The 22,116-nt window shown below is 38.4% G+C and overlaps 1 protein-coding gene and 2 pseudogenes across 1 annotated transcript; 1 reads left to right on the forward strand and 2 right to left on the reverse strand.

The window, feature by feature from the left end:
• Positions 1 to 7,729: 7,729 nt before the first annotated feature.
• Positions 7,730 to 19,065, forward strand: LOC120772891. The gene is made up of 7 exons (XM_040101761.1): positions 7,730 to 8,164; positions 13,893 to 14,038; positions 15,981 to 16,229; positions 16,297 to 16,641; positions 16,723 to 16,992; positions 18,472 to 18,636; positions 18,713 to 19,065. The coding sequence occupies exons 1-7, from the start codon at positions 8,089 to 8,091 to the stop codon at positions 18,989 to 18,991; spliced, it is 1,530 nt and encodes a 509-aa protein (XP_039957695.1). The 5' UTR covers positions 7,730 to 8,088; the 3' UTR covers positions 18,992 to 19,065.
• Positions 19,066 to 20,310: 1,245 nt separating this feature from the next.
• LOC120770747 lies at positions 20,311 to 20,680 on the reverse strand (annotated as a pseudogene).
• Positions 20,681 to 20,780: 100 nt separating this feature from the next.
• LOC120770441 lies at positions 20,781 to 21,441 on the reverse strand (annotated as a pseudogene).
• Between the last annotated feature and the right edge of the window lie 675 nt (positions 21,442 to 22,116).

The following is a 22,116-nucleotide window of genomic DNA, read 5'->3' on the forward strand; positions in this document are numbered from 1 at the left end:
CCCCGGGCGTAAAGTGCGAGAAGCAACGAATCACGTTTTTGTGTTGCTCAAACGCCACTGGTACTCTTAAACTCAAAATCAGAAGAAAAGAATCAACGCTGTTTTAAAAAATTTCTGTGTCTCATTGAGTACAAGAACTCAAAGTTCGCTTGGATCATGACGGGCGCGGAGACAACCATTGTGAGCTTTGGCGTTTGGTTTCCGGGACTAAGAGCACTATCACCATACACTCTTACAATTTTAGCATACGTTTCCGAAGCTGTTTCGCGCAATCTGGCGCAAAATTTTAACGCGACGACTTGCGCTTGATTTCGTTTTTCCATTTTCGTGACGAGCACTACAAACACACGTCTACTCAACTTGACGCAGCAGGCGAACTAAATAAGCTAGAGCGATGGTACATATATCAATGGAGAGGGGAGGAATGCCGGAAAGAGAGAAAAGTTTACCACAAGCGCGGCAATAAAATCAGTCTCATTACTTAATCGTCAAACCTCGTAGCACCAAATCTTACTACCCTCATTCAACCGATGGATGAGAATGCAATAAAAATCACGACGCTGCAAACAGTCTTCTAGTTTCAATAGTTCAATAGCAGCGACGAAATCCGCTTTGCTCTAGTCAATGAAGAAACTAACATTAAAAACAGCAACGATTTAATCTTTTAAAAGGTGCTTGAAGTCGTGTCAGTGAAGAAATCTTAGCTAATTGCTAGAAGAATATTTTAAATTTGACGGAAAACGATGATGATCCTGAAGATATCATGCCATTGGAGTTATTATAAGAAAAATGGGAAGCCAAATTTCACTCCTTAATGAGCAACACAATTAATCTACTTCTCAGTTTAAATCCTAATGTTTATTTTGTCGGTAGAAGTTCTCAAAGATATATGTATGTATAAGTTATTACGAATGTCTCTTATTAAAAATTTTGGAGTGAATGTACATACGCTACCAACCATTCGTAAGTGGAACGAAGATATTGAGTTAGATAATGCGGACGACGATATTGTACCAGAGCACGAATCAAATGAGGACTGCACCTTAGAGACGCCGCAGAAAATCAAACCAAATGAAGCAATTGAAATTTTCAATTAAGCTCTACAGTGGGCTAGTCAGGGAGGCGTCGATCGAAACGATGCGGATGAACTGGGATGCCAAAGGGAGAAAACTGTATTTCAATTATTGAAAAACAGGATGAACAAAAAATATTTAAGTACAAATTAATAATGGGTTGTCAAAAAAGTCTTGCGGTATTTTTATAGAATTTTTTTTTATTGATATTGAAATAAATTTTTGATGACTCATGCCCAGCTCTTGACCGATGCTACAGCTGCTACTATGCCGGTCTCTTTCGACCAATTCAGCGATTTTATCGCAATTTTCGACGACAGGTCTTCCGGAGCGTGGCGCATCTTCGACCACCTCTACACCAGAACGAAAACGTTGAAACCATCGTTGTGCGGTGGAAATGGAAACTGTATCGGGTCCGTAAACTGCTAAAATTTTATTGTCGGCTTGAGATGCATTTTTGCCTTTATCGCAGTAGTACTGTAAAATATGCCGTATTTTCTCTTTATTTTGCTCCATGTTTGCGACGCTATAACTCGCGAACGACTTAAAAGAAACGACAATCAATCAAACACGTGTTAGCGCTTGAAATGAGCTTTCCACAAAGGTATAGCATGACCCGATGCGACGAATAAAACTAGAACTACGCGCTTTCAGCGCCAACTAGCGAAAATACCGCAAGACTTCTTTGACAACCAATTATGTATAAGAAAGAATAATAAAATGCGTATTTAAATGTATAAACATGCATATAAAACTTATTATTTTTGGGTATTCGAAAACGTAAACATTTCGCAATAGGTGAGGATGAGGATTAGTTAATCTGATTGACTAACGAGCATCGCTTATGCCTGTTTTGGTCTTTTGCGATACCAGTTGTAGTTCTGTTATGAAGTCTTTGAGAAGTAGTCTTACTTTAGTATGCCTAAGCGGTCTCACTAATAATATAGTACTTCTTACAGTGTCTGCATGAAGCGTAGCCTTGCCAATGTGGGACAAGCGCACAAGATATGTTGCATTGTTTCCGTAATGACTTGCTCTTGACATTTCCTGCATTCGTCGCGATATGTCAGTCACATTCTATAGATGTGTGCTGCCAGCAGGCTGTGTTCAGTGAGTTTTCCATTCATGTTTCTATAGTCCCTTTTATCAAGCGCGAGTAGGAACTTTGTATATATCCGATCTACCGCTTTACACATAATTTTTTTCAGTTTTGTATCCCGATAGATCAGTCCACCGCTTTTTAATTTTCCTTGCTGTACTCCTGTCCAGTTTGATCAAGTTTTCTCGTGACAGCTATACACTACTCTCGATAATTTCGTCCATTTTATCATTGCCCTCGATGTCGTTGTGACTTGGCGCCTAGTAGGAGTGAAATCACAAGGTTTTGACTGTCCACTGCTGTCCTTCTTTCCAAGACACTTCTGGCTGATATGCGAAACGAGATAAAAGCTGTCACTTGGCTGTCCTCATAGATGTTAAATTTGGAAGTATTTGCTGATGCATGAGAGACTACATAGCTCCGCGGCTACTAAAAATAGAAAAGCGCTCCAACCGATGAGCCCTGACAGCGAGTTGAACAAGAATGGAATCATACTCTCATCAAAATCATACAAAATGGCCAGTGCTGGGTGTTGATAGTCGTTCACTTAGTCTTATAAATATTAATTATGCAAAATAAATGGAAGTTTTTTCAATTTTTATTAGCAAAAAAAATGTGCCACCATTCTAAACTGATAAAAAATTAGCATACTTTTAGGCTCACATATGGATTTTTCTCTTCTGGAAATTCTGCCCAGTGTTATACTACTGAATTGGAGAGTGTCGCCAAAAACAAGCGACCTCTCTTCAACTAGCTGCTAGATTACAAAAGCATCGAGGGCAATTGGATAGTGGACGATTTTGACAAGAGTGGTGTACGGCTGCCAACCAAAAATGTGAACAACATTGGAGAACCCATGCCCATGTCTATGCGATCTGGACAGGAACATAGCAAAAAAAAGTTCAAACTCATACCATGAATGAGACACTGGCAGTGTTATCAGTAGTGAGGCCACAGAGTCTATTTTGAAATTAATCTCAAGCGCAGACATCCTAAAGTATGACTACTCGTCATGAACTTCTGGTATCGCAAATAACCAAAACTGTTGTATGCGTGTTTTATTAGCCCACCAAACCAACCTAACCTAATGCTAATTTCTTTCTTCTTTAAGTACCACTAACACTACAGATTTCAACAATTTGCCCTTAAACCCATTTTTATTTATTTACAATATTTTGAAGAAACATACCGTGACGTCATGAGCTGGAAATGATTGCGTATTTTGAAATCGTTTCACATATACAAACATATATTTATAATTAGTCTATGTGTTATGCATGTATGCCTTAGACTGTGAAGAGGCGCGAAAAATTATTCCAGCTATAAATAACAGCGCATACGAGTACATACATGTATGTATGTATATATAATATGTACATATGTATAAATGTTTGTACAGCTTTACACGAACATACTTGGTAGCATCTCCTTTGTCTATAGGCACTGATATTATTAGAAAATTAGTTTCCTTTGGAAGTTCTAAAAATACCTTCAGTCCAGTTCAGGGCACTGTGCCAAGCGCATTTGCTGTTGCTGGAATGATCTCAGCTGTATTTAAAAAATATACATGATAATTTGTTTCATTTTTGGGTTTTCGAGTTACAGTATCCATGTCTACAAATAGGCTGATAAAAAGGCTCTAAAGAAATATTGTAAGTATGGGAAAGTTTTGGAGATTTTTTCTAAGTTTTGCACAAAAAATCTGAACTCAGACCCGATCAGAAATCAAAAATAATATAATGACTTAGTTTTTGTAATGTTTGTATCCTCGTGTTGACGACGAAAAGTGGGTTGTTTACAAGAATGTAAAGCGCAAGAGATCTTGGTCTAAAAAGGATGAACCAGATTAGATCACTTCGTAGGCCGATAGTCAACAAAACAAGTTTATGATGTCTGTTTTGTGGGATTTCAAAGGGCTCGTTTATGCTTTTACCCGACAATATCGCGATTAATTCTGAAGCTTTTTGGCATCAGCTGGATAAATTGAGTTATACACTCAAACAGAAGAAGACAGAATTGTTCAATGGAAAAGATATAGTGTTACGCCAGGATAATTGGAGACCTCATTATATTTTAATGACTCGGCAAAATTTTTGCAGCTTGAATGAGTTGGGCTACCACACCCACCATATTCTCCAGGCTGGGCACTTTTAGACTATTATTTGTTCCGATTTTTACAAAATTTTTCGGATGGGAGAAACCTAATCTAAAGCCAGGACTGAAAAACCACACCCTGGCCGAAGGCAAAAGGTATTTCATCAAAATGCAGAATATAAGTATAATTCAAAAAATTTTTCAGATAATAAAAAATCATATTATGAAATTAATACATGTTTTTAGAAAATCGAAGGTATGAACAGTAATCAAACTCAAGTAATTAAATGTTGTATGACCCGGAAAGAAAAATTCCACCATCAAGTAAAGACTCATTTCGACAAGTTGGCGCAAAATTGCATCTCAAGTACTGCGGATCTCTTTGAACGGCTGGTGTAGTTTGTTCGATTCGCCACTCTCTAACGTTTGGCGCATTGACTATAACTAAATTAGTTCCTTTACTTATCAAACCGCATTCATATATCTATTTGTAAACAAAGCTGCTTAGAAAGTACGCCCCTCAAAACCAAAACAAACCGAAATCAACAATATGATTTAGAATTCATATTTGCATAATTAGTCGCGTGCCCAACTTATCTCAGAGCTGCTCACATTCATATCAAAACAGATTATTTACATAAACAAATTGCTGTTCATATATTTATGTATTATTTACATAGAAATATATATGTGCTTATATATAGGATGTTCCAAGTAGAAGTACTTTTTTCAATAGCCTGTTTTTGACAGATCACGCGTGAGTCGTGTCAAGCTGTCATGTTATTTTTGTTCAGTATTGTTTGGCATTTCACCATAGAAAGACTTGCGCCTGAACAGCGTTTCAAGCCATTCAACTTAATAACGAAAATTCATGTTCTGTAAAAAATGTGTTTCGCGCGCTGCGCTCAACAATTGGTCAACATAATCGTGAGCCTACTATTCGCAACACCATCACCCATCTTGAGACCCAGCATTCATTATTAGATAATATTCGACCGAACAGATAACGGCCAGCATGCAGTGAAGAAAATACAGCAGCCGTAGCGGAGAGTGTACACGAAAACCGTAGAGTCTTTTCGGCGCCGTTCACTGTAACTCGGACTGACGTATGGAACGATTTGGCGCATTTTACGTCGAGATCTTAAATTGAAAGCGTACATAATACAAATAACGAAGCAAAACAAAAACGACCTTTCCAAGCGACATCGCATCGCTTTATGAGCTCCTGAAAAACTCCAAGAAGATCCGACGTTTTCGAGCCAAATTTTGTTCAGCGACAAAGCCTATTTCTGGCTCAGTATGTATGTTAAATGGCAAAATTGTCACTTTTGGAACAAAAAGCAACCTGAAGAGATTCAAGACCTGCCAATTCATACAGAAAAAACAACGGTATGGTGTGGTTTGTGGACCGGTGGAATCATCAGTCCATATTTCTTCCATAATGATGCCGATGAGAACGTAACTATCAATGGCGACCGTTATCGCACCATGATAACCGACTATTTGATATCTGAAATTGAAGCTCGTGTTCTCGGCAACGTTTGGTTTCAACAAGACGACGCCACTTTCCACACATCGCATCAATCAATGGATTTATTGAGAGAACACTTCGGTCAGCAGATAATTTCATGTTTTGGATCGGTCGATTGGCCACCAAAGTCGTGTGATATCACACTGTTAGACTTTTTTCTGTGGGGATATGTAAAGTCTAAAGTCTTCCCGCTTGAATTCAGGCCTTGGAGCGGAAATCACTCATGTCATTCGCCAGTTACCAGTCGTAATACTCGAAAGAGTCAACGAAAATTGGACTCAATGGTTGTAACAACTGAGACGTGGCCGCAGCCAACATTTGAAAGAGATAATTTTCAAAAAATAAATGCCAAAGAATGTGCTTTCGAATGATAATAAACATTCCCCATTAAATTTGAAGTTTCTGTGTTTTTTCTTAAAGAAATTAGGAGACCTCGAAATGGATCACCCTTTGCATAAACATTTGATAAACATTTTCTGTGACGACAATCAAACAACTCAACATCTGTGGTGGATAAAATTATGCCAAAAGGGGGCTCGCAGCTTTCGTCGCACGCACAAGACTCTCCGTCACTTCGAATTTCCTATTTTTCTACGTTAATCCATATTTACATACATACATATTTGTATAAAATAATTTGTCGATTTAAATTACGGATGAAACGACACGTGAAAACCAAAAACCGCAAAGCAAAACAAAACCGTGGATATGCAAGGGAAAATGCGATACATCAGATATGTAAGGACTTATGTACATATGTTGATATACTATATACTATATGTACATATATTAGGGTGATTCAAAAAAAAATTTTTTTTTTCAATTGGTACTCGCAAAAATAGGTTCCTGACCTCTAAGAAAGCCTCTCCAAATATGAGTTTTTAATTGTAACGGGAAGGTCCTCCGCCTAACGGTTTTCTATTTTTTCTTATTATCAGATAGAAAAATTTATATCTCGCTTCCAACTACTTGAAAAAATGTCTTGTTAATTAGGTTTTGTAGGAAATTAAATGCTCTAATATTTTTATTATATTTTATATTTATTTGACTATTTTTGGAAAAATTCTTTATATCTTATGAATTTTATAACTCAATGAAAAACTATTATTGTGAATAGATTTGTGGAGAGGCTTTCTTAGAGGTGTCTAGGAACCTATTTTTCAGAGTACCAAACGAAAAAAAATTTTTTTTTTTGATCCACCCTAATATGCATTGATGTTTGACGATGAATATCTCGTAAACGCTTAACTTAATCGAAAAATCATATGAGACCATTTTTATAGAGCAGTAAATTTCCTACAAAACTATGTGTTTCATCATTCATAATATTTTTTTTTAATCACCCTAATGTATATACATGAAAATACATATAAAAATCTGCTATCAAAATAGTGTTTAGAAACAGCGAGCATAAGCAAGAGCAAAAACAACTAAAAAAAGGGAAAAATAAAAAATAAAAGTGCCGAGCTGCAATCAGACGTTTTCGAATCACCGGGAATGGTCCGAGCAAACGGCAAACGCTCGTGCGTCGTTTTTCAAAAAGTGAAATGTGTCAGTGGTTGCCTGCAACGGACGTTTACGAACAAGCCGCAATAAAAAAACGCAAAAACAAAAATTTTCAACACAAACAAAAATAAAAATGTGAAACGTCGAAAGAAAACACGAAGATTAAATAATCGTTTTTTTTTTTGGCCGCTGCTTTTTAAAAATAAATAGCGAACGTAACGATTAAATAATTCTTTTTTGTTATTTAATTCGATTCTATTTTCCGCAAACATATGCACAGAAGCTTTTCTGTGTGTGTTTGTGTATGTTTGCAACAACAACTGTGTCGCTCAAAGAAAACTAGAAAATAGAAATTTCAAAAATTTGCTACATTTCGAAAATACAAATCGCGCGCATCGCGCCACTCGTGTACCTGCGCCATCGGCTCTCGGTTCGCAACCGTTGTTCTAGTCGAAAATACGTCGCGAATCTGTTTGGTAATATGAAAAACTATTTGAGGACGACCAAATTGTGCAATTTCGTTTTTCAAACATTTTCAATATTTTTCTAAAAAAAGTGGGTCAAAGAAGTGAAATCTTACTTTTACGCGCAACTTGCGATTTACCGTTAGTTTACTCAATGTGTACATGTTGGAGTTTTGCTGGACTACTTTTGCTCTTTTTGCTACTTTGGTGATGTGCTTCAAATAAGATTTTGAAAACCCCCCAAAAAAAAAAAAAAATTACAAAAGAAAACAAAAAAGTTTTGCGTATACTAGAAATAAGTTCTAGTGTGGGACCTGCAAAATGGCCGCACTTACGATATCCCGACGCCGAGAGGTAATGCAAAAAGCCGGTTGGAAGATCGACCAAAACGATGAGGGTAAGACGGTATAACGGTAGAACTACTATATGTACGAATATAGATATTAGGGTGGGTACTAAAAAAGTAATTTTTTTTCGCTTGTTACTCTGGAATACTGATATTAGGGTGGGTGAAAAAAACGTTTTTTTTGCTTGTTACTCTGGAATATAGATATTAGCGTGGGTAAAAAAAACAATATTTTTTCGATTGGTGCTCTGGAATATAAATATTAGGGTGGGTGAAAATAAACGAATATTTTTTTTGCTCGTGCTCTGGAATGTAGATATTAAGGTGGGCAAACAGACTAATATTTTTTTTGCTTGTTACTCTGGAATACAGATATTAGGGTGGGTGAAAATAAACGAATATTTTTTTTGCTTCGTGCTCTGCAATATAGATATTAGGTTGGGTAAAAAATAAATATTTTTTTTCTTGTTACTCTGGAATACAGATATTAGGGTGGGTGAAAATAAACAAATATTTTTTTTTGCTTCGGATGGATAAAAATAAACTAATATTTTGCTTGGTACTGTGGAATATAGATATTAGGGTGGGTAAAAAATTAATTACTAATCTTTTTCGTTTGATACTCTAAAAATAGTTTCAAAGACACCCATGAGAAAGTCTCTCCAAGTATTAGCTCTTATTTAAAGCTGGAAGGTCCTCCGTATTATAGTTTTCTAATTTTTCATATTATCAGATAAAAATTAAAAAAGATCAGTAAATTTCAAACCAAACTATGGGTTTGCCGGTTTATAATGATTTTCTTCATTTAATATTAGAACTCATAACAAAAAATTTGGCTTAAATAATGAAATTTTAACCCTTAATACCTTCTGAATGGTTATATTTCTTGAAAAATTTAATAAGACCTTTTTTGTGGGACAATCAATGTCCATAAATATATGAAACAAGATTTTTCTTCAAGTGGTTGGAAAAGAAATTTGAAGCTTTCTGTCTGATAATAAGAAAAAAATAAAAAAAAAAACTATAGGACGGAGGGCTTTCCCGTTACAATTAAGAGCTCATACTAGAAGGAGCTTTCTTAGAGGTGTCTAAGAGCATATTTTCAGAGCACTGAGTGACAAAAATTTTTTGGAATTTAAAAATATTTTGGATTTTTTTTGACCCACCCTAATATATATACATTAGGGTGGCGACTTTTCGAACCCAATTTTTAAGTCTAGTGATAGGTCAAATCTTTCATAACAGGTTCTGGAAAGTTCTTCAAATAATATAAATATATATTAGAGTTGCCTCCATTTGAACCGAATTTTTACGTCTGGAACTCAACCAAATCCTTGATAACAGGTGCTTTATATTTTGAACTGTTACAGTAAAAAATATACTTTTTTCTCGAATACTAATTATTATTAGATAAGATAGATAATATTTTCAGACACAATTTATCGAACTGAACGAAAAAAAAATTTTTTTTTTACCCACCCTAATATATGTATATATATTATTAATTAGTAAATAATGCCATTCCCGAACAGCTGGTTGTCGAAACACACTAAACAGCTAGCAGAATTTTCAGTACAGTTTTGTTTTTGGGAATATATTTAATCCACCATAATTTACAAACACAATCACCATTTAAGTACAGTGACTTCCAAAAGTATTTTTTATGTGAAAATCTTAAGCAAATTAATATTATAATGCCACAGTTGCCTGCGAATCGCCAAGCCTAAGAGAGTACCGAATGAGAGCCATTCATAATTGTAAATGTTAGGTTATACTAGACCTACTCAACCTTAATACTTGTCAATTGGAGCTTCCGTTTAATTTGAAGCGAAGTATTCAGTATATCATACAGAACATCAACGATTTTTGCGATTCTGTAGAGCGACTTGATACTTAATTTTGATACTTCCTGCTGTCTCTTGAACTGCTGATATCTGAAACCATTTCTAAAGAATGCATAAGAAGTGTTCCAGCGTCTCCCACATGTCTACTTCCCTGCATTTTCTGCATGTATCATCATTACCTATGCCCATGCCGCTCGCATGTGATGCCAGTAGACCAGCCATTGCGCCAACAACCAGCCTGCGTCCTTTCGGGACCGTGTGAGTAAAAAGCATGTGTGTTCTTCTTCGAGGCTCTTGCACATGATCTTGGCGATCCTGCAGGTTAATAAGAGATTACATCTCACCCTAATCCGTCTTTAAGCCCTTTTAGAACTTTGATTGTATATCGTTTTTAGTGGCTTTCGTATTTCCCTTACTCGTTCGATGGCATTTTTGGAACCCAATATACTATACACCTCTACATCTATTGCCTCTCTGCTTCTGAAAACATTCTCTGACGTCAAGCAATGTGATAATATATTCTAACGTGGTATATATTGAACTTATTTATGTTGTTTCTTACGTTGTTAGCCATCTTTTTCGCTTTCCCGACGGCATAGATTTCTGCCTGGAAGATACTGCACTATACAGGAAGCTTGAAGCGCCAAACCTGTCTAAATCTGGTCTAATGTGGCATTCACCTACTCTCTTGGCTTAACTTGTTTACTTTGCTATAGGCTCCACTCTTTCCGGCAGATAAACCCGAAAAATCTATATAGGATCATCATTGATTGGCTTAACTTTGCTATAGGCTCCACTCCTTTCGGGAGAGAAACCCGAAAAATCTATATAGGATCATCATTTATTGCAGAAGAGCATTTATGCGCGATAGAACCGCCGCCGTACTTATCAGTTGAGCTGAGAAATTGGTATTTGCATGCGCAAGCAGCTGTGCGAAATACTTCTGTGAGCCACTGTATATCATAAGCCATATACTCATACACATATTGACACATTAAAATGCACGTACGAATTATTATTAGTTTCCAATTCGCCATTTAAGTTCTTAAAAACATTATTTTTTCTCTATTTACATGAAATCAAAAACATTTATAAGCAATTCGTGCATTATTTTTGTTTCAATTAATATTTTTGAGGAAAGCTTGAAACAAATTTTTAAATATACATATATATATGTATATACATATGTACATTCGTACATATGTGTATATGAGTTCTTAGACATACATATATACTTATCTATACACGAGTATTAAAATAATACATAAAACCATTTATGTTTTTTGTTTTAATAAATTCTCTATTGTTGATTTTCACTTGTCTTTTCGGACGCGCAATTTTCTAGCTATTTTTGATTTAAATTGTAAGTATAATTGTATGCGTGGTACATTGTATACAATATAATGTATAAATTGCTTAACGAAATAGTACTTCGAGATTTTATTTTTCATAAGATTAGGTTAGGTTAGTCTGGTAGCTTATTGAGCCACACATAGACCAGTTTTGGTCCATTGGGATATCAGTTTGAGTGCATGCCAATGCGGGATAAGTGCGCAAATAATGCCCCCTTGTTGCCGTGGTGCCTTGCTTTTGCCATTTCCTGCTGTCATCTTGATCTGACGTCTCCATTCTGCACGTGTCTGCCTCCAACAGACTGTGAGTATTCCAGCACGCCGAGTACCTGTGGAAATTTTGTATACTTGTATTTCCACCAACACATGACTTTTGTAGTTTCGCAACCAGGCCGATGTTTCCGTTGGAGCCATGCAGCTGTCCAGATCGTCCTGTAAGTAATGCATGGATTTTCCAAAGTTGTAAATGTTTTCGGGAGGCAACTGTACACAACTCGTGGCGATCTCAACCACTATCTCATAACCCTAAGTGCGTTTGTGACCTGACATTCAGTATACATAAGTAAGATATGAGAAACGAGTTTAAAGTCTTTATTGCTGCTTTGCTGTCCAGTTGTTCACTCTGGAATTGTCTGCTGATACATTAGAGGCTAGTACTGTAGTTTTTCCCATAGCAAAGACCTGTTTTTTGAAATATACTGCAGTGTGCGGCGGTCTTATACCAAACTCTAGACAACAGTCATTGTGTTTTTACTGAGCACTTGTCGATGACAACTTGCTTAAAAGCACATAGATCAAAATAATGCGTTGGTCATACAAACCTTTCGCAAGTACTATTTGGTTCCAATTGGTCAGGTGGAAGGGACACCTTTTTTCTCTTGATCGGTTTCGAGGCCAACCTAAAACCTCTGCCGTGCTGTGGAGCTGGAGCAAAACCCAATGAGCAGGTTAGGGTGAACTCCAAGAGCTAACTACTCCTCGTGGTACCAGATTCAAGTCTTCGGTCAGACCTTGTATCTTTTGCTACTACCAGTTGAGCACCCATTAAAACGCAATTACAGGTGACACTTGTCGCTTGAATTTCAAATCTCTTTTCATTAGAAGAAATCTCATTCAAAGTCTATAATATCAGTTCAAGCTGAATATTATAGCACTATTTCTGACAGAACTATGTTGAAATTTCGAGGCAAGCCAAAGAACAGATATATTTTATATAGGATTTTAGTCACTTATTACGACAGGCATACTTTATCCCGGGCAAATTCTACCCCCTGTCCACGGGGACCATAACTCTGAACAGGATACCCTCGTACCAACTTCATCCTCAATTTTAGAGCCAACCGTACCAATGTTTAATGTGTTGCATGCTACTAACATGACTTGCGTCAACCATCTATTTCTATGTTTACTGTGAACCTTCTTTCCCAATTGAAAAGTGGAGCCATGTAGTCGGTGCTAGCCAAACCGCCATTACCCAACCAGCTATATTTGATGACACTATGTGCGAATTCTCCGGCATCAAATAGCCTCCCCGCCAATTTTGCCGGTCAGTTATCAGGCAAGAGATTTATAGATGGCAGGTTTAGCGCTAGTTCAAGAGGCGCCGTTGGAGTGATTGCTACAGTTTCGGATACGTACATCGCAGCGAGTTTTTGAACACCTTTTCTTGGCCTGCAACATTAAATCACACTACTGCAACGTAGAGCAGAATTGGTCTTACAATCGTTGTCTTGTATGAGTACCTGAGAGAGGGAAAAAGCCAGCGAAAACTTGCCTCATGCGTATTGTTCATCCGTCTCGAAGAACAATATGAAACAGTACTTGAAGAAAGGTCGTGTTGACATCAGAGAGTTAGCAGAGGATGTAAGCATCTCTTATGGATAGACTAAACATATTTTGCTTAATGTTTTGGATATGAAACGTGCCAATGCCAGACTTGTACGAAAACATTTAAATCGACGTCAAGTAGAGGTCGCAAAAGAAATGCCTGACAAACCAACTGTGTACCCTAGTTTATTGTTAAAGAGATGTGGCTTTATGAATATGTCTTTGAAAATGTCTAATAATCTAACGAATGGCTCTCCAAAAATGAGCCAGAGCCAAAACCAAAAAAAGACGCAAACCAAAGTTCGAATTCCGAAGGCACAGAAGACCTTCCCAGCCTATATTATAACTAGTGTATGGAATGTTGGATTAATCTTTACCTATTTTGAAGACAATAATCAAGATTTCAATTAATATACTCTATGGACTATTATAAAATTTTATTTAGAATCTGTTTCAAGGAAATATCCGAAAATGTATGTTTTTGTCAGCCCGGCTCCAATACATGATCAGACAGTACGCTTAAGCTCTCTGGCCAGCATTTCGTGTGTATCAGTCTATTGGTGTTTCTAGTTCAGAAGTTTTCCCTTCGTGGTATATTATGTTCTTTAGATATTACTGAACCACGATTCTCATACGTAAATAAGTAGAACTTTTAAGCGTTAGTACATATTATATGTATTACTACTAGCATCTTTAAAATTATATCTTAATATAATAAACTTATGTATATTATTAACAATTACCTTTCGCCCTTAGCATGCTATATAGACATTGATGAACCCCAAGAAGAAGAACTAGCTGAAAACGATAATAACTATTCAGAATGGCATACTTTACCGGATATACCGTTGGAAGAAATCTTCTCATATTTAACCTACAGAGAACGGTATTACGCTAGTTTGGTGAGTATAACAATTTATAGAGTGTCTAAAAATAATTGTCCACACTGAAGATACCAATAGTTGAAGGGGGAAGCAAGAAGCATTTGCGGAAAAAAAGAGAGCCACCGAAATGCGTGAATACGAAGAGCTTGACAAGCTGGCCGACAGGAGTAATGCGCGGAAATTCTTCGAAAAGGTGTGCCGACTAACAGAAGGCTTCAAGAAGGGATCATACTCACATACACCCCCAGAAGGGATCTAGTGACTGACGCATACCGAAATTAGGAAGGGAATACTTCTCCAGCCTGCTGAATGGCAGTGAAAATATAACACTTGAAGATGGTGAAACCGATTCCCCAAACGATGACAATGGAGCATACATTCCAAGCTTGAAGAAGTTAAAATACCAATTACCCATCTGAGGAACAACAAAGCTTAGGGGGCCAATGGATTGCCGGCCGAGCTTTCAAATATAACGGCGAAGAACTGTTAAAAAGCAAGTATTAGCTTCTTTGTAGAATATGCTCGGTCGCAAGAATACCCGACGTTTGGAATTTAAGTGTGCTCTGTCCAATCCACAACAACGAATACGTCACAATCTGCGCCAACTACCGAGGGATAAGCCTCCTCAACATTACATATGAGGTTAGATTGAGTATGATGTGTGAAAAATGAAAGCTTACCGCCAACAAACTGAACGAACTTTATCAGTGTGGCTTTAGGCCTGGAAAATCAACAACTGATCAGATACTCTCCATGCGCCAAATCTTGCAAAAAAACCCGTGAAAAGAAAATTGACACACACCACCTCTTCGTCGATTGCAATGCTGCTTTTGACACCACGAAAAGGGGTTACCTTTATGCCGCTATGTCTGAATTTGGTATCCCCTCAAAACTAACACGGCTGTGTAAACTGACGTTGCACAATGCCAAAATCTCCATCAGGATCGGGAAGGACCTCTCCGAGCCGTTCGATAGCAAACGAAACTCCTTATAGTGTGATGTCTTCAATCTACTCCTGGAGAAAATAATTCGAGCTACGGATCTGAAAAGAGAAGCTACAAGTTTCTACAAAAGTGTACAACTGCCGGCGCACGCCGATAACATAGATATCATTAGTCATAACAAGCGCTCCGTTAGTTTTCCTTTCTCCAGACTGGATAAAGAAGCGAACCAAATGGGTCTGGCAGTGAACGAGGGCGAATCGAAATATATCCTATCATCAAACAAACAGTCGTCGCGCTCGCGACTTGGCTCACATATAACTTTGAAGTCGTCTATTTTGGAATCAGCATTACTACCAATAACAAGGCCTCGAAATCCAACAAGCTGTTACTTCGGACTGAGTAGGGAATTGCGAAGTAAAGTCCTCTCTCGACGTACAAAAACCAGATTCTTTAAGTCATTTATCATCCCCGTCCTTCTAGATGGTGCAGAGGCATGGACGATGACAACATCTTATAAGTCGGCGTTAGGAGATTTGGAGAGAAAGGTTCTGCGGAAGATGGCTTTATGCGCGTTAACAACGGCGAATACTGTAATCGGTGGAACGATGAGCTGTACCAAATATACAACGACATTGACATAGTTCAGCGAATTAAGAGACAGCGGTTACGCTGGCTAGGTCATCCCGTCCGTATGGATGAAGACACTCCAGCTCAAAGAGTATTCGACGCAGTAACCGGTGGGGAAAACAGAGAGGGAGGAAGACCTCTACTCCGTTGGAAAGACCAGGTGAAGAAGGACCTGACGACACTTAGAATCTCCAATTGGCACCGAACAGCAAAAAGGAAGAAGGATATGCCAATAAAGTAGAAAAAGTTATATAGTCTCTTTATATACTTACGCCAAGACGGGAAAACAGATTTTCAAATAATTGTCACCTGACACCCTTTATATACATATACAGTTCTTTACACATATATATTTATGAATATATTATATAATTTTTAATCGATTTCAGGTGTGTAAGCAGTGGTACAACGCTTTCTATCTGCCCCTGGTATGGAGAAACTTTCTGGTCGACGATCGAACACTCACTCGCGCCAAATACAACTATTACTCGGGTTGGCAATATTGTTTGGATCACATACGAACACAGAATTGTCTTTCACGGGTTGGAAAATATCTGCGCGGCCTAGAATTCCGACCGGAGCATAGCTTCAATAATATCTTTCAATTTATGACAATGCTTTCATGGAGTATGGACAAAGTGGGTACCGATATTTTTCCTGTTATTTATTTAAATGGTCTTTTAAATTTTTTGTATCGAAAAAAAGGGTTCAGATGTGAAAGCACCAAAGGATCTCAAGAATGTTGGCTCACGCATACGCTCGCTCGTCTATGTGTTTCCCTGCAATATGTCGCAAGCCAACGATCCGGAGGGTATTAAATTATTCGGCACTGGTGGCCAACTGCTCAAAGGTCTCAAGGAGCTCTTGTCCAAGTTACGTAATCTGCGTACATTGAAATTAATCGATTTCGTGTTGGAACGTTTCGAGGCGAAGCATTTGCTCGACGAGGTGCTGGAAGCGTGCTGCACGAAGATGCGCGTGCTGAATCTGGTGAATGTCACAACCACACACTGTCCCATAATGCATGTGGGGCTGTTTATCAATCTGCAGGTGAGTCTACAAGTTCAACGCCATTACAAAAGTGTGTGTGTTATTCTCCTAATAATTTTTTTTTTTATAATTATAAATCAGATTCTGACAATTTCGCCACAAAACATCGACGATGACGCGTTGCTGCTTTTGGCCGATACCAAATTGAAGCATTTGCATTTGTTGCAAAACCGTTATACTTCCACCCACCTCTCGATTTCGCCATGTAGCGTGAAGGCGTGGCGGCAGTTGAAACGTGATAATCCGCGGCTGAAGGTGCATCTGCGCGTAGAATCAATGGGCGATGGCGAAGTTGTGTTCCAGCCGGAAGCGCCTGTGTGCAGCGTCACTTACGAATCACCAAAGTCAAAGGTTAGTGGGTCTGGGTATTAATGCTACTTTAAAGGAGAGTGAGGTATAATAAGTTCAGCGCTAGTTTGAGGTCTTCCTAAAGAGACTAGCACAGACTTTTGCTATCCACAGAAAGTGCACAGTTTGCAACGCACCGAGGATGAGCTAAAAAGGCTAATACAGACTCTGGTCAGTTACAGAGAATCCACACTTTGCAACGAGCCGAAGATGGAAGATGTTGATAAAATATTGTTTCTTGTAAGAAAAAAATACAGTTGAAGTAATAACTTGGCTTGATGATGAATTTCCGGAAACCTTCACAGGAAAATCAATTAACAAGGATCGGTATTGCTAAATGAGCAACGAACTCGGTGAACGCAGTGGACGCCAGAACGAGGTTGTTATCGACGAAAACATCAAAAAAAGTCCACAAAATAATTTTCGATTTCCGTAAAGTTGTTCGAGATATCACGCTCTCTTAAGATATCAAGTAAACGTGTATATCATGCCATTCAAGAATATTTGAGTATGAGAAAGCGCTGTGCAAAGTAAGTTCAGCGCGAGCTCACTTTTGACCAAAAACAATGACGAGTTGACCATTCGGATCAGTGTTTGGAGATATTCAAGCATAAAAAACCCGACTTTTTGCGTCGATATATGACAATGGATAAAACATGGTTCCATCATTTCAGTCCTAAGCCCAATAAATAGCCATCCGAGTGGACTGCACACAATGAACCCGCTCCAAACCGTGGAAAAACGCTGCAGTCGGCTGGCAAGGTTGTGGCAGCTGTATTTTGGGATACGCATGGTATAATTTTTCTTGACTACCTTGAGAAAGGTATAACTATCAACAGCGACTATTATATGTATAGCGTTATTGAATTGTTTGAAGGACGAAATCGCCGAAAAGCGGTCGTATTTTAAGAAGAAGAAAGTGCGGTTCAACAAAGCAATGATAACTATGGCAAAAATCAATGAATTGATCTACGATTTGCTTTCATTTCCACTGTATTCTCCAGATCCGGCCCCCAGCGACTATTTCCTTTTCTCAGATCTCAAAAGATCTCAAAAATCAGAGACAACTATGGCAAAATTCAATGAAGTAGGCTTCGTATTACTTCCAATTTCACCGTATGCTCCAGCTCCGGCTCTCAGCGATTATTTCCTGTTCTAAGATCGCAAAAGAATGCTCGCTGGGAACGAATTTTCGTCGAATAAAATGACGACCGCCGAAACTGAGGCTTATTTTGAAGCAAAGGACAAATAGCGCTACAAAAATGATATCGAAAAGTTGGAAGCTCTATATAATCACCCTTAAAGAGAACTTAGTTGAAAAAAAAACAAATTTGCCGAAAACAATGTGCTTTTTTATGTATGTCGCCGACTTTTCAATTGACCTGTTAGTGAGAAATTTACTCTCGAGCTTAGAATTACCCAATAATCTAACCTAGCTTAAATCACTGCTTTCCATACTCGAAACTATATATTTCCTTTTAGATCAAAACCGATTTTGTCCTACGCATGGTGGACCACTATAAAAATAAACTCAGCGTTTACGGCTATGAGATGCTGCCGCGTTTTACCAGCCCCAAGCCATTTCACAATCGTGTCGACAGCCTTATGCTGCTAATCGCCCGGCAATGCTTCAATCTGCACACCTTAGTGAGTTACAGACACTATATTAAGCACTTAACGGTACCACAAACACTACTCTTACATATGCCTTTCTACTCCACAGTTCGTACGCGAGAAAGTGTCCACCTCCACAGTGCTGCTGATCGCGCGTACCGCAAAGAATCTGCGTCGTCTCCACGTACGTCGCTTTGCGGTCATCATACGTTGCGATTGGCCGCGACATCCCGAATGGTCCGATGAGTTCTATTTATGGCTGCGGCACACGTCACGTTCCTATGAGGCGGTGGAACGTGAAGTGTCGCAAATGCTCGGCTACAAGTGGCATTTCCTAAGTGACAGCGACTACAAGCAGCTGCAGGTGGACGTGCAAATAGCGCCGTGAGGCGAGTGACGTGTAAAGTGTGATATTATTGCTCAAATGCATACGCATAGCTGTTATTTGTTTTCTATTTATTTATTAAAAAAAAATACAACAATAAAATTGTTGAAAACTTGTAACGATTTGATTGTGATTTTATAAATAGTAACTTGTGGGGCTTCACTTTTTACGAAGTATTTATTGTTTTTCAAAGGCGCATGATTTTGCGAAATTTTTGCCTTAAAAATCTTCATCAGTTTTTTAGAAAATAGTAGCATGTGAAATTCAAACACTTCACTGTGAGGTGCGAATTAATTACTAGTGTCATCAAAAGCCACAGTCATTGACTTTTTGACGGCGTATGGGAAACCCCTCATCTAAATCAATTAAATAGTGATTAATGACAAATAAAAACTATTACTAAACAGTTTTCATGCTCAAATATTTATATTTTCTTGATTAAGTGACGTAGGCAAGCTTACTAAGTCTACTAATGAACTAAATGAATTTATGAGCAAATAAATCGCAGATCTCGAATAATATTTTCCTTGTCAGCGCTACCGTATACGACATAAACAAACATTAGTGCGTAAATATTTGCTCAAGTTCAGTAAATTCGTTTCGGGGAAGCACTTCTACGGCCGAATTCAGTCGATCATATTACGTATATGTACGAACATGACACATTCGTTGGAAGTCAATAACTCAGAAAAGTTGAACATAAATTTATATAGGGTGTTTATATAGTGTTTTGGAAGAATTCGGACCATTTGCTGCTAATATTTTTTCTGTGCTGCCACAATTGTTTGGAGTTGCAAGTTGAGTGCGCATGAGCGAGTTTTTCGATCGTCTCAGCAAAGAAAGAAAGAAAGATGAACAGTGGGCACCAGTTCTAGCAACGTATAAAAGCTAGCTTTCAGACATTGGGTTTTAATTTTAAGAGCTTTGATCAACAAAAAAATCATAGAGCTGCACCATTCTGTCCGTTATTTTTCTCCACTCTCCAGATGATCCCTTCGACTTCCTGTCATGAACCAAAGTAAACCGAATTTCACATGTTTAAGACACATAGTTATTATGAAAATAACTTCCAAATACGCGGCTGCTTTATATATTTCTGACCTAATAATGAAAATAGGAATATTTATCAACGAAAACGGTTTTATTGTTTTTCAAAATATTCTCCATCAAGATTTATACACTTTTGCATGCGCTCAAACCAATTTTCGAAGCACTTTTTCCACTCCGATTGAGACACCTCCAAAACATGGGTTTTGAATGCTTCAAAAGCATCTTCTGGCGAAGAAAATCGTTGACCACGCATTATTTTCTTGATGTGTCAACTTTAGTGTTGAGTTGTTTAGTCGAAGATACCGAAACCCATGTCGTCGTCTTCCTCGGACTCCGACTCCTCCTTTTTGGCTTCTTCCTTCTTTTCGGCAGCAGCGCCAACACCAGCAGCTGGAGCAGAGGCAGCAGCAGCAGCAACAAACTTGCTGAGGTCCTTGATGAACTCCTTGATGGTAGCAGCTTCCTTGAAGTCCACTTCGGTGGCAGCAGCAATAGCCAACAGATTCTTGAAACCATTGGCAACACTGTGTGGTGCCGAAGCAATAGTTGGGTAACCAATCTGTAACGAACCGCTGCCAAATTGGCAACACCAGCTTGGAACTTCTCACGCAAATCATTTTGTGCCAAGTCAGGGCTGTACGGCGGATGACCCATCATAGCTCGCATTGTCATGGTGCACAATGATTCGTCTTCTCTTGTTCGTTTTTCGAATTTCTCCGAAGATTTCAGGCAAACAAATGGTGGTGTATCACTCAGAATTGACCGTACTACGTTGCTCAAGCGGGACAGTCGCCACATGACCAGTTTTGCCGAAGAAACAGGCGACCATTTGCTTCGAAGTGCTTCTTCCATGAATAACTTTCGTTGGATTTGGCTCGTCTTGGAAGACCCACACGTTCGATTGCTGTTTTGTTTCGGGCTCATACGCATAGATCCATGATTCGTCAACTGTGATGATCTTATAAACGTCGTTTGAAGCACCGCGATCGTATTTTTTCAGCATTTCTTTACACCAATCCACACGAGCCTTTTTTTGAGCAATTGTCAAATTGTGCGGGATCCAACGAGAACAAACCTTTTTTACGGCCAGGTGTTCATGCAATATCGAATGTATGCTGATGAGAAATGCATAGGTATGCCTCTATCTGAAGGTATGTTACATGACGGTCTTGCATTATCAGTTCACGTACGGCATGGATGTTTTCTGGCACAACGGCTGTTTTCGGACGACCTTCGCGGAATTCGTCTTTGAGCGAGCGTCGGCCACGATTGAATTCGTTGTACCAGTTTTTCACAGTGCTATAGGATGGTGCTTCAAAGCCATACAAAGATTTTAGTTCATCGATGCACTCTTGTCGTGATAATCCACGTCGAAATTTGTGAAAAATGATCGCACGAAAATGTTCACGAGTTAATTCCATTTTTTGGCCGAGATGAATTTTTTAATTCCCTGTAAATAAAACAATTCACGGTTAAATGACAAAATGTTCTGAGTGATGTTATGCTAAAAAATGTCAAACTTTCCAATGGAAATGTCAGATTGCACCTGGCAATACATTATATATAGCGGCCTCCGTATCTATGATGATCTCTATTCAGTATATTCGAAATGGCAGACAAAAGTTCGTTTTAGTTTTGTGACCTGCTAACTATCAGGTCTCAAATTTGAGGCAATATTTTGAGACTAACGCTAGAGACTTTACTGAATAGTAACTAGTCACAAATTGAGGCTTTACCTCAAAATGTCTCAAATAGAGATTAGAGACTGGTTACAGAATCCCGCTATTAGCTCCACAGAAAATACTCGAACGGCATCAAATCTCACGATCGAGGCGGCCAATTGACTGGGCCATTTCGTGAGATAACACGTTCAGCAAACTTGGTTTTCAATAAATCGATTGTGACATTCGCTGTGGCGCTTGTGGTGCCGTCCTGTTGGAACCACAAATTGTCCAAGTGTCCGCCGACCCATAAGCCGCATCAAACCATAATTTTTTCAGAATGCAATGGTGACTCATGGAGTACATGTGGTTTGCTGCTTAAGCCTCAACGCTGAAAATGATTTTTAGATGATAATC

This window comes from Bactrocera tryoni, chromosome 3 (assembly GCF_016617805.1).
Source record: "Bactrocera tryoni isolate S06 chromosome 3, CSIRO_BtryS06_freeze2, whole genome shotgun sequence".
Lineage (NCBI taxonomy): Eukaryota > Metazoa > Arthropoda > Insecta > Diptera > Tephritidae > Bactrocera > Bactrocera tryoni.

What these genes read in the sequence shown, in the direction of transcription:
- LOC120772891 (XM_040101761.1), top strand. Translation starts at nt 8,089, where the DNA reads ATGGCCGCACTTACGATATCCCGACGCCGAGAGGTAATGCAAAAAGCC. An exon ending in AACGGTATTACGCTAGTTTG is followed by an intron (nt 14,039 to 15,980) that starts GTGAGTATAACA and finishes AATCGATTTCAG; the next exon opens with GTGTGTAAGCAGTGGTACAA. An exon ending in GGCTGTTTATCAATCTGCAG is followed by an intron (nt 16,642 to 16,722) that starts GTGAGTCTACAA and finishes ATTATAAATCAG; the next exon opens with ATTCTGACAATTTCGCCACA.